This window comes from Leopardus geoffroyi, chromosome B1, assembly GCF_018350155.1.
Source record: "Leopardus geoffroyi isolate Oge1 chromosome B1, O.geoffroyi_Oge1_pat1.0, whole genome shotgun sequence".
In the NCBI taxonomy this organism is placed as follows: domain Eukaryota; kingdom Metazoa; phylum Chordata; class Mammalia; order Carnivora; family Felidae; genus Leopardus; species Leopardus geoffroyi.
Window position 1 is genome coordinate 142,935,841 of NC_059327.1, and position 12,121 is coordinate 142,947,961.

General features: G+C 40.3%; 1 protein-coding gene across 5 annotated transcripts in view; it reads right to left on the reverse strand.

Annotated features, from left to right (window-relative positions):
• Positions 1–12,121, reverse strand: part of SEPTIN11 (septin 11) — a 91,684-nt gene that overhangs the window by 33,259 nt on the left and 46,304 nt on the right. For all 5 annotated transcript variants that reach the window (XM_045473665.1, XM_045473664.1, XM_045473662.1 and 2 more), the window contains exons 2-3: positions 11,397–11,511; positions 223–418 (exon numbers count right to left, since the gene is read on the reverse strand). In XM_045473665.1, coding sequence (XP_045329621.1) covers positions 223–418; positions 11,397–11,511 — 311 coding nt within the window. The remainder of the gene's footprint in view (positions 1–222; positions 419–11,396; positions 11,512–12,121) is intronic.

The window sequence follows — 12,121 nt, forward strand, 5'->3', positions numbered from 1 at the left end:
TTCCTTTTTTCCTTACACGAGCTAGAATCAACTGTGTTGTCTCATTCTGACCTCGGGGAAGAACATTCTAAGAAAACTTCTCAGAGGAAAAGAATGTCTTATCTTTTAGGCAACAGAAAATCAGCCCCATAATTAGTGAACATCTTTAGCCTTTGAATTTACCCAGGACAAGTCCTGCTATCTCCTGATCCATTTATATCCACACAAAATCCCAAAACGTACCTGTCATCTTTGTTTATCTGGTCTCCAAATCCCACAGTGTCAACGATGGTTAACTTCAGCCGTACATTGCTTTCCTGAAGCTCATAACTTCTGGCTTTTAACCGGACACCTGGTTCATTGTGAGTAGCTGGGTCACTTTCAAATTTGGTGTTGAATAAAGTGTCCATTAACGTGGATTTGCCGATGCCGGTCTCACCTATGTGGCCACAAGAGAGACATCAGAGAATGTGTCTGTCAATGCCTCTCAGACATCAGTTCAATTCATTAGGAATTTCTTATATTTGTAAAAAAATTTTAGAAGTCAGTATCACCAGAAATCCCACTATGAAAAGATAGTTCTTTACCTATGTGATCAAATATCTCCCTAGAAAAGTCTTAATGAATTCCAGAAACCAATTAGCATAAAAGATCTTGTACTTACAGGTCAGGATGCTGTTCTTAACCTCTATATAGAGAAAAAGAACCTGTAAGCTTGCCTGTGGTCAGTTTGTACATTACTAAGACATAAACTGTATCTCTTCTTCTCCTAAATGTTGATGTGTGAAGTTATAGAACTTTAAAAAATACTCTATTGTTTCTGATACCAGGAAAAAAAGACTGATCTCATTTATATTATCTGATGTCACCAAATTACCTGATACCATCTAAAGTTGAAAAGAATTACATTTTTCAAAACAACACTCTTGACAATTACAGCAATAATAACAAATCCAGCTAAAGTTACTGAGGGCTTACTTTGTGCCAGGTCCTGTAGCAGGGCCTTCCCATGCATTATCGCATTTAAATCCTACTACTGTCCTCCATTAAATAGGTTTCCTTCATTTTACAGATAGGACAGTAAGGCCTAGCTACGGTAAAGGGAGTTGTCTAAAGTCACATTGTTATGTGGCAGAGTCAGGGTTCAAACCCAAGTTTGTGTGGTTCTAACACCTACACTCAACCAACACAGCATCCTGACTTTACTATTATAGAGAAACCGACGGCCTGATCTTTCCTAATATTAGTTATGCATCTGTGTGAATCCTATTATTTCCATTTTTCTTTCTTTATTCAACTGGAATCAAGATGGGAAACATTTATTACATAGTTTTCCCAGTTTCAAGGTGATATCTGTGACAATGAGACTAAATGCAGTTGAATGACTTCCAACAACGGCCTTGTTAATTCACTTTGATAGTTAAATCTGTGTTTATCGAAGCTCTAATGTGTTCAAAGAAGGGTGGCAGGGACTGGTAACACTACTCTAATCAAAATGATGAGACCCAAATGTGGAGGGAGCAATGAAGAACGTGAGCTAGGCCTCCAAAATCATGCCAAGCAAAATTCCCTCTTTTTTTTAATCTTTAGTTTTGAGAGAGAGAAGAAAGAAAGAAAGAAAGAAAGAAAGAAAGAAAGCAAGCAAGAAAGAGAGAAAGAAAGAAGGAGAGAAAGAGAGAAAGAAAGAAAGAAAAGAAAGAAAGGAAAAGGAAGGAAGGAAGGAAGGAAGGAAGGAAGGAAGGAAGGAAGGAAGGAAGGAAGGGAGGGGCAGACAGAGAAGGAGACAGAGAAACCAAAGCAGGCTCTGTGCTGACAGCAGAAAACACGACGTAGGGCTCAAAGTCAAAAACCATGAGATCATGACCTGAGCCGAAGTCAGATGCTTAACTCATTGAACCATTCAGGCACCCGGCAAGATTCTCTCTTCAACCCAATTCTTATGTTGAGTCAAAAATAGCTGGCAATGAGAAAGAACCTACCTTTGTCATGGGTGGTGGTGGTGATTGTGTGTGATCATGGAAAGAGGGAGGTAAAAATCAAGAAACATTATCCATAACAATGCCTTTGTTTTTCAAATCTGGAAAATTTCCCAATTACACTTCCCGTTCAATTTAAACATGCCAATATGCTGCAGCTCTTTCAACAAATCCAAATCCCATGATGTTCCTCTTCTAAAGGATTGCTATAAAGACTTTTAGGATGGTGACAGTTCTATGGGAAAAAGAAGAGCTCTGGGATTTGTAGCTTTAAAGCAACAGTCCCACTGTAATGACAAATCCACATATGAATGAGAAGTTCTGTAATAATACTCATGCCTTTCAAACACAATGTGAAAGTGAAGACGGAGTCTTTTTGGATTTGAGCTTTCTCTTAGAAGCTTCATGTTTTACCACTGTCAATAACAATTCACTCACAGGATAAAAATTGTTGAAGTACATCTGCCTTACTCCTTAACCTTTCCCATTGGGCCCTTATACATCTAAGATCAAAGAATGTCCTCCTTCAGCAGGCTTCATTTAGCCAGTACTTTTTCCTGTGCCTACTTTGTGCCAAGTTCTGGGAATACAACAATGATCTAGCTTGATATGGTTCTCTCCCATTGCTTAGAATTTGACCTGGAACATGAATGAATAGCAGTCAGGCTCTAATTTATTGTTACGGAATGATATTCTAAGTGTCTGCCATAACTACATTCCTCTTATGAGCAAGACCACACCCTGTGATCTTGCTAGTAACCACAGGTAACTGGACCAGGATTAGCCCCCTTGACCAAAAATACCTAGAGCAGCCTGATCATTAAGCTCTAAGAAAGTGCTTCATACTGGACAGTGACCTGTCCATCCAATTAGAACTTCTCTCTTTCGGAGTTTGAATGAGATACACAATCCACACACAAAGCAACAGCATGGAAAAGAAAAGAAGCCTTGAGGCAGAAAAGGCTGTAAATAAATAGAAGATGTGTTGTTGACAGACAACTAGTTGAGAATACAGGAAAAGAGAGCAGATAGATGAGGTAGAGCTTAGTATCCAAAATTCATTCCTTACTAATATTTGAGTACTCTGTGACAAGCATAGATGCTACAGAGAAAACAAATGATACTGACTGAACTTCTATAATATCCTGAATGTCATCCCAGATCTTCACAAAGTCTAGCAACAGTTGAAGACAGTTTCCTGTCTTCCTTGGCTTCTTGAATATTCTTACAAAAAAAGCCCATCAATAAAAGTTATCTAGGGGCACCTGGGTAGCTCAGTCGGTCGAGCATCTGACTTTGGCTCAGGACATGATCTCACGGTTTGTGAGTTTGAGTCCTGTGTCGGGCTCTGTGCTGACAGCATGGAGCCTGGAGCCTGCTTCAGATTCTGTATCTCCCTCTCTCTGCCCCTCACCCACTCATACTGTCTGTCTGTCTGTCTGTCTGTCTCTCTCTCTCTCTCTCAAAAGTAAATAAACATTAAAAAAAATTTTTTTTTAGTCATCTGAACTAGTTTCTGCTCCCTAACGTGAGAGAGCTCAAAACATTCATATCCATGTTTCATGGCTTAACAAAAATAACTTTGAGCAAAACAAAGTTACTATGTGATGGATACAGAAACAAAGAGAGCTCTCACTCTATATACTTAGAATCTAGTAGGCAAGTCAATACTGTAGGCACTGGAGTCATTTGAAGCACCTGCTACCTGTGTAACTTTCTCAAGTGCAGCCAACTTCTTTTCAGGATTTATCCATTTTCAGAACTTGGACAAAGGAACAAGAGCAGAACTATCTTATAAACGTCTCTCCACAAGGTTAAAGTTTCTGTAAGTACAAAGTGACCCATTTAACTTTCATCTCTTTTCCTAAAACAGCAATCAAGACTTCAATTTACATGGTAAGGATTCTTGGTTACTTAGGACTGAAATTACCATCCCATTTTACTAGGTTGAGAGTTAGTTAAGCATGTGTGAATCAGGAACATCGTGCTTTTTCTTTCTTTCTTTCTTTCTTTCTTTCTTTTTTTTTTTTTTTTTTTAAGGCAAGGTAATCTTAATTATCATGTACATTAAGGTGGAAATTATGAACAATTAGCATTCCAGGCACTACTTATAGCACAGGGTTAATCAATGGGTTGGAAAAACCACTGTTCCTCTAAATTTCAGAGTGCTTTGCTTTCCATTTCTATGCTCCGTGCTTTTAAGGGCCGTAATTAGACGCAGCTACTCTAGCAGCAGTGTGATTCACCAAAAGCAGCTGAGAAGGAAATGACAGATTTTGGAATAAAAGGAATTACAGAACTAGGAGAGGTTTTGAGTGCATTAGCTTGTGAGGCCTCTCTCTATCCTTGGAAAGTGGGGCATCCTCTATAATTCTGAGATACCCAAAAGAGCAAAAAGGCTTCATTCTAATTGAGTAACTGAAAGCCTACTGGGCAAAGGCTTGGATTCAAACCCAATAACCATAACAATATTTTGAGAAAATAAATGACTAACACCAACTCTGAAGCATTTCAGAACTCCCTAGCAGACTATCTGGCACAGAACAGGCATTTATTAAAAGTTAATTGAGAGGGGAAAAATGATCATGGTGATAATTTATACTGAGATTTACCATTCTGGTAGATTTTTCAGAGTTTGTTGTGTATTCTGCTATAAACACATCTGCCTAAACATTCCGTTGCTGCAGGAGAGACTTGCTCTTCAAGTGCTATCTGTGGCTTCTGTTTTTCTTGCTCCTGCCAGTGCTGGTGAACATGACACCCACATCACAGAGGGAAGCAGTGCTACTTTCCATGCTATTCTCAGGCTTATTTAAACCACAAGCCCTAAGCTGGACATTAACAAAGAGAGAGAGAGACAGAGAAAGAAAAAGAAAAAAAGACACAGAAGGATTGTATTATTAATTAGAAGGTAACTGCAGATTGAGTTGATCAATGATGATGCTGATCAATGCTGATCGATGATTCAGCATCTTTTACTGATTGCCACATTTGGCAACCTATATAATTATCCAAGTAATTGTGCATGAAGGTCTGCCTGCCTCCTCTAAATATTCCAGATTTTATTCTTGGATGGGGCCACATAATCAGAGAGCTATGTACCTAAGCTGTGTTTTTTAACTCCTTTGATGAAACGTGCTTTGGCTAATACCACCAGCCTGCATGAGGGACTTGAAAGAACGGCATTATGACACTTGGCATTGCATGGATTAATGCAGTGATCTAGGGAATACCCAGGAACCTAGGCCTAGCTGTAGTGACACACACCATAGCGCTTCTCAAAATCCCTGGGGAGATTTTTCTAGGGGAAACTATTTCATCTGGAGCAAGTATTTAGTTTTTACTTTACAAATACTATAAATCTGACACTGTTGAACTTTTAACTCATGTTTGGCACATAATATGTGCTCAGTGAGTGTCCTTTGGATGAATGGGTTCACTCTAAGCTCTGACCACTGGCTGAGAGACAAATGTATCCCTGACAGAATTAACTGGCACAGATTGACTTGATAGCTCTGAGTTCTGACCCTATCTCTGGCTTCTTTTATTTTCTCAGGTTAATCTTATCTTTATGCATTTACTCATTATTTCACCCTATAAACCATTTCATATCCTTTCCTAGAAAAGCAAACCAGGATAAAAGTGTACACCTGAAACAAATGTAACATTGTGTCAGCTGTTCCCAAATAAAAATCTTTTAATAAAATTCTTTAGAAAAAAAATTGAGGTGTAACATTCCACAGTTTATGCTGATACTGTGGTCTTGGCTAAAATGATCTTAAACTTGTGTGTTTTCCATTCCTCTTCTATCATCCTCTCAAAACAACTATAGCTGGATTATAAGAAAGATTTTTATTTTCAAGATGTATTATTAATTTACTTTGACCCTACTACTGAACTGGTTGCTCTTCGAAAGCATGTGTGGTACAGTATTTTATCCATCTTTGTATATGCACAAAGAACTTACGTACTTCTGGACTGATGTTGAAGCTTCTCATAGATCAAATGCCATTTTTGAAAACGAGTAAGATATATAAATTTAAGATTGTGAAGAAAGGCTGAATAATTTTAGACTCTCTGGAGAAATACAGCATGAATAAGAAAGAAAGGGCTTTATTTTTTTTTTTTCAACGTTTATTCATTTTTTGGGACAGAGAGAGACAGAGCATGAACGGGGGAGGGGCAGAGAGAGAGGGAGACACAGAATCGGAAATAGGCTCCAGGCTCCGAGCCATCAGCCCAGAGCCTGATGCGGGGCTCGAACTCCCGGACAGCGAGATCGTGACCTGGCTGAAGTTGGACGCTTAACCGACTGCGCCACCCAGGCACCCCGGAAGGGCTTTATTTAAATGCAAGTGCAACGTGGGGGGTGATTTTGTGCGTTATAAGCAAGATGGAAGGCAGGAAGGGAGACTATGAACTCCTGGGTGTTCTGATGCCCAATTTAACACCAAGAATTTTCGTCCCTGCTAAGTGAATACTACTCTCCTCTTTATTACATTTCTTTCCAGGACTCAACAGAGATGGGTTCTAATACCATACCAAACATTTAATTCATTCCCTCTAAAACCACACTAAACTCATGACAGGATTAGTTTCTGCCCTGGTTTGTTTCCTTTCTTTGCAAGGTAAAAGCTCTTGCCACAAAATAAAATTAGATTCTAAGACCTTTTTGATAAACATGATCAGTTTCCTTTCAAGGATCACAATTCTTTTTTTAAAATTCTCAATCCCCTCCCATATTTATCACATGAAAATGATGCTATAACTATCACACATGTGCATAATGTGTTAAAATACACGGGGCCCCAAGGTAGCTCAGTCAGTTAGGTGGTTAAGCCTCCCACTCCTGATTTCAGCTCAGCTCACAGTTCACGGGTTTGAGCCCCAAGTTGGGCTATGCGTTATGTCCCTCTCTCTCTGCCCCTCCCCTTGTCATGTGCTCTCTCTCTTTCTCTCTCTCAATAAATAAATTTAAACAAAAACAAAGGGACATTAGGATGACAAGGTGAAAAGAAAGTACCATGGATACACCTACATTAAATGGCACCTACTCCTCTGAGTGGTCAAATATTTCAATCAACTAGTTACTTTTTCATACACCCTTACTTTAAAAATAGATGGACCATTAATTGGCAGTGAGAGTTGTTTTCGTATACAGATATTTTGCTATAAAATATTTGTGGCAAAGGGATTTGATGTGTTCTACCCTCTGTGGATAAGTATGCTTAATACTTAATCCTGACACTCTGGTGTCCCAAAGAGCTAATGCTGGCTCCAGCCAAATGGCTCTAAGGAGTCATGGAAGAATAGCCAGGATTCACAGTGGAGTGAAAAGAAGAAGAAGAAGAAGAAGAAGAAGAAGAAGGAGGAGGAGGAGGAGGAGGAGGAGGAGGAGGAGGAGGAGTAACAGAAGAATATGAACAGCATGATCTCATTTGTATAAAACCAAAACATAAAAGTATTTATGTAATTGTGAGAGATCTGTTTGTATCTGTCCATGCCCAACCTCCTTTCTGATTGTGTCTTCTTTCTCACAGGGAACCTCTTGTGTTTTGCGGTGGACTAACCCCTGATCCCACCCTGAGTGGGCACATGATTCAGGCCTGGTCAATCAGAGACATCCTGTGACTGTTCAGCGAGACTTGTCAGAACGGCTGGTTCTTTCCTCTGGGGTTGTTAAGCCGGCCAAAACTGCTGGAAGCCATACTACCCCCATGAAGAAAAAGCCTGAACATGAAGCCAAGCAGAAGCAAGCAGGATCAAGAACCAGAGACACAGTCTTGAAAACATGCTGCGGATCCCTAGAGACAGCTGTTCTTAATTACATGATTCCGCAGATTACCTTTTTAGTGTGCTTTGGAGTTGCAGAGGCCTCTTAACTGAGTTTAAACCAGATTTCTGGAGTTCTCTGTGGAAATTTTCCTAATACAAAAACAATCAAAGAGAAATGCAACACTGCTGGCTTTGAAGATGGAAGAAAGGGTCCACGAGCCAAGGATTCAGGTCGCCTCTAGAAGCTGGCAATGGTAAGGAAATGTATGTTCCCCCAGAGGTTCTGGAAAAAAACACCGCCCTATGGATGCCTTAATTTTAGTTTGGTGAGACACATGTGGGACTTCTACAGAACGGTAAGATAATAAATTGGTGTTGTTTTAAGCCACCAAAAATAATTTTTAAGTATGGAAAAATACAGAAGATTTCTAGAAGGATTCCACAGTGCTACCTCTATGGAATAGAAATAGGATAGGAGGGGAAAAGGGCTGGGGGAGACCTTATAATTTTTTAAGCAACAAATACATATTATTTTAATTAGATTAAAAACTGATTTTAAAAACGTTTAAGAATGAGCGGTGCCTGGGTGGCTCAGTCGGTTAAGCATCCGACTTCAGCTCAGGTCATGATCTTGCAGTCCCCTGAGTTTGAGCCCCAAGTCAGGCTCTGTGCTGAGAGCATGGAACTTGCTTTGGATTCTGTGTCTCTCTCTCTCTCTGCCCCTCCCCTGCTCTCTCTTGTGTGCTCTCGCTCTCTCTCTCAAAAATAAATAAACATTAAAAAAAATTTTTTTTCTTTTTAATGTTTAAGAATGAGCCCAGGGGCACCTGGGTGGTGCAGTTGGTTAACATCTGACTCTTGATCTCAGCTTAAGTCATGATCTCACAGTTGTGAGATCGAGGCCCAAGTCAGGCTGGGCATGGAGCCTCCTTGGGATTCTCTCTCTCCCTTTGCCCCACCCCTACTTGCACTCTCTCCCTCTCTCCCTTAAAAAAAAAAAAAAAAAAAAAAAAAAAAGAATAGAAAAGAAAAGAACAAGACAAAAATAAGCCCAGAATAAAGATCAGAGGCATGTTCACCCACCTAGGACAGTCAGGACAGCAGCTGCTTTACAAATCCATCAGGGCAGCATGTATGTGGCTTGTGATGAATTCCAACCAGCATCCTAATTGTGCTATTTAGCAGACAGGGTCAGCCAATGAGCCAATACACCCCACTGCACACTACATACTGGGTCAAACCAGGTCCTTCCAGCCAGCCCAACCCCACTGAAAGGCTTTACCCTGCTTGCAGGGGCTGGGACATAACTCTCACATGTATTCTTGAAGCTGATTTTGGAGACAGGGTTGGGGGGAATGGGGAAGAGAAGCCAGAATAGTAATTGGCCTACAATTTAGCACACTTTTCAATAGAAAATCAACAAATTGCCAACAAATTGCTACGCTAATGAAGAATTGCCCTGCTCTGCAATGAGCATTTACCCTAAGAGAAAAGACAACTCATTTATGCCACGCTGTACAACTAGCTGCCATTCAGGAGTTCTGCTGCTGAATTTTAAACGGCTTCATGCAGGGAAAAGGGGAATGCATGAGAGCTGGCTGCTTTGGTCATATTTCTCTCCAGTTATTCTCTTATCCAATGCTTAAGACATAATGCCAGAGTGGGAGCTCATCTCATGTGCCAGTTGTGGCTCTCCACAAATGAACACCCAGTACAGGGGCCACAGTTAATATGTTCGAGCAGTTTTGTTTTTTTTTTTTAAGTTTATTTATTTGAGAGAGAGGGATAGAGAGAGAGAGGGAGGGAGGGAGGGAGGGAGAGAGAAAGCACATGCATGCACAAGAGGAGGAGGAGCAGAGAGATAAGGAGTGAGATAATCCAAGCAGGTTCCATGCTGTCAACAGAGTAGACTGGGGCTTGATCTCACGAACTGTGAGATCATGACCTGAGCAGATATCAAGAATCAGATGCTTAACCAACTGATCCAGCGAGGTGGCCCCAAGAAGTTTTTGAAAAAGCAAATATCTGCCCCTTCTCCCAATAATCAAGAAAATTTTAAAATGATGGTTCTTATGTTTAATGCATACCTTTTCTAAATTCACTTCATTTTACTTGGATGAGAGAAATAACTCTGGTACATTCTGCCAAATTTAGGGAAAGGATGGTCCACTTGGCTACATATGTGTAATTTCTTCCTGTCCATCTCAGACTGATATCTCATAAGTATACACCCAGAAGACAATGGCCACAAAACAGTGCAGTCCAAACCACTTTACTGCTGTATAGCCAGGCCATTCGTCAGGAGAGACAGTGAAGGAAAGGCCATTATCTGTTCCAGGGACATTTCTGCTTCAAACCAACCAATTTATATTTCTATTTTCCTCTTTTTTCCCCCATGTTCATTTCTAACTTTCCTTCTCTTACTTTAAAAAGGATATGGCTAAGACAGAAGAAAAGTAGCAAGGCCAGAGGCCTAGGCTAATGTACAACATTTACAGGATACATAAAACATACTGAGGAGGTGGGGCACCTGGGTGGCTCAGTTGGTTAAGTATCTGACTCTTGATTTCAGCTCAGGTCATGATCTCACAGTGGTTGTGAAATTAAGCCCCACACTGACCCTGGGGTCAGGCTCCATGCTGGGCATGGACCTTGCTTAAGATTCTCTCTCTCCCACTCAGGCTGCCCCTCCCCCTCTGGCACCCACTCTGAAACAACAACAAACATATGAGGAAGCAGATAAATCAGGTCTCTTGGGTTTTTTTTTTTTTTCCAGTTATCTACCAGGAATAAACTAAGGTCAATTTTAAATTCCAATTTAAAAACAGAAGTTTAGGGGCACCTGGGTGGCTCAGTCGGTTAAGCGTCCGACTTCGGCTCAGGTCATGATCTCACGGTCCGTGAGTTCGAGCCCCACGTCAGGCTCTGTGCTGACAGCTCAGAGCCTGGAGCCTGCTTCAGATTCTGTGTCTCCCTCTCTCTCTGACCCTCCCCCATTCATGCTCTGTCTCTCTGTCTCAAAAATAAATAAACATTAAAAAAAATTAAAAAAAAATAAAAACGAAGTTTAATTTGATAATTCAGGCAGAAAATTTATTTCAACTATAAAACAGAATTTTAAATTCTTTTGCTCTAAAAACAAAAAATTTAAACATTATGTTTATTAAGGTAGTTAAGAATAATTTCAGATTTTACTTATGTTAGGTAGTATATCTTTAAAAAGACCTCAACGGTGGTAACTTGCATTGTAGTCAGAGACCCTGGAAATAAAAATGCTTTTCAATGATCTTACAATGTGTGTACATATCAGTTCCTTCTTACAATTTCCTATAGTCTTGTTAGGATCTAAGTCCTCCCCACCCCACCGCCCAAAAAAGTTAAAATAAATATTTTAATAACAATATTGAATGACTGCTTGATGGTGTGACACAAATAAAAACAATTTGAGTAACATCACAAAGCTTACAAAACATTTACCAAACACAAGTCTCAACCTCTGTAACTGTGTGACATATACAGAGTGGGTATTATTGCCCTGCTTTACTGATGAAAAAAGAGAACAAAATTATTATTCCCCTCTTTCCCTGAAAAGTGCCACTCTGACAGTCACCTGCCAACAGCTAAGGGTCAGACTCCTTGCTCAGCAGCAAGAGATGAGTCACTTACCAACACAGAGGATGTTGAAACAGAATCCTTGAGAAGTAGACTTGTTGACCAGCTGGTCAGGGAGACTGTCAAATCCAACATGGCCAGAAAGGGACAAGTTTCGAAGCTCTTCATTCTAGAATTTCAGAGGGGAAACATTTGAGAATTCTTGAACTATGCCACCTGGGTCTCCCACGTTGTGGACATTACCATTTCCCTTCCTCTCTTCTTGACAGGTATGGAAGAAGGAGATTCCCTCTGTACCCACATCCTTCTTGGCTCCTGCACAGCTGATGGGACCAAAAATTCCAAAGCCATGCTCTTACCACAAAATCATACTGACTCCCAAAGCAGATTCTATCCCAAGACATCTCGCTTCCTGCTAAAAGTGTACTGGCCCAGGGAAATAGGAGCTTCCGGAGGTGGCTACTTCAGATATGCATTAAGTGATATAAAAAACAATCATGTTGATGGCTTCAAGAATTCAAAAAAAAACTTCCAATTTACTTTCAACCCAGAATGAAAAATAAGTAACACTCTTCTAGATATAGGAAGGAGTTTTGAGACCCTCAGAGTGGAGGATACATACTTGTTACAAATATAAACATTCTGTAACCACTATACATGCAACATATTTAAAACCATTTGGCACTTGAACTGATCCCATCTCCACCATCTGCTATACAGGTGTTCGGGGCATCTTTGCTTCACCCTGCACAGCACCTAGCACAGGCTCTGTGTTCACT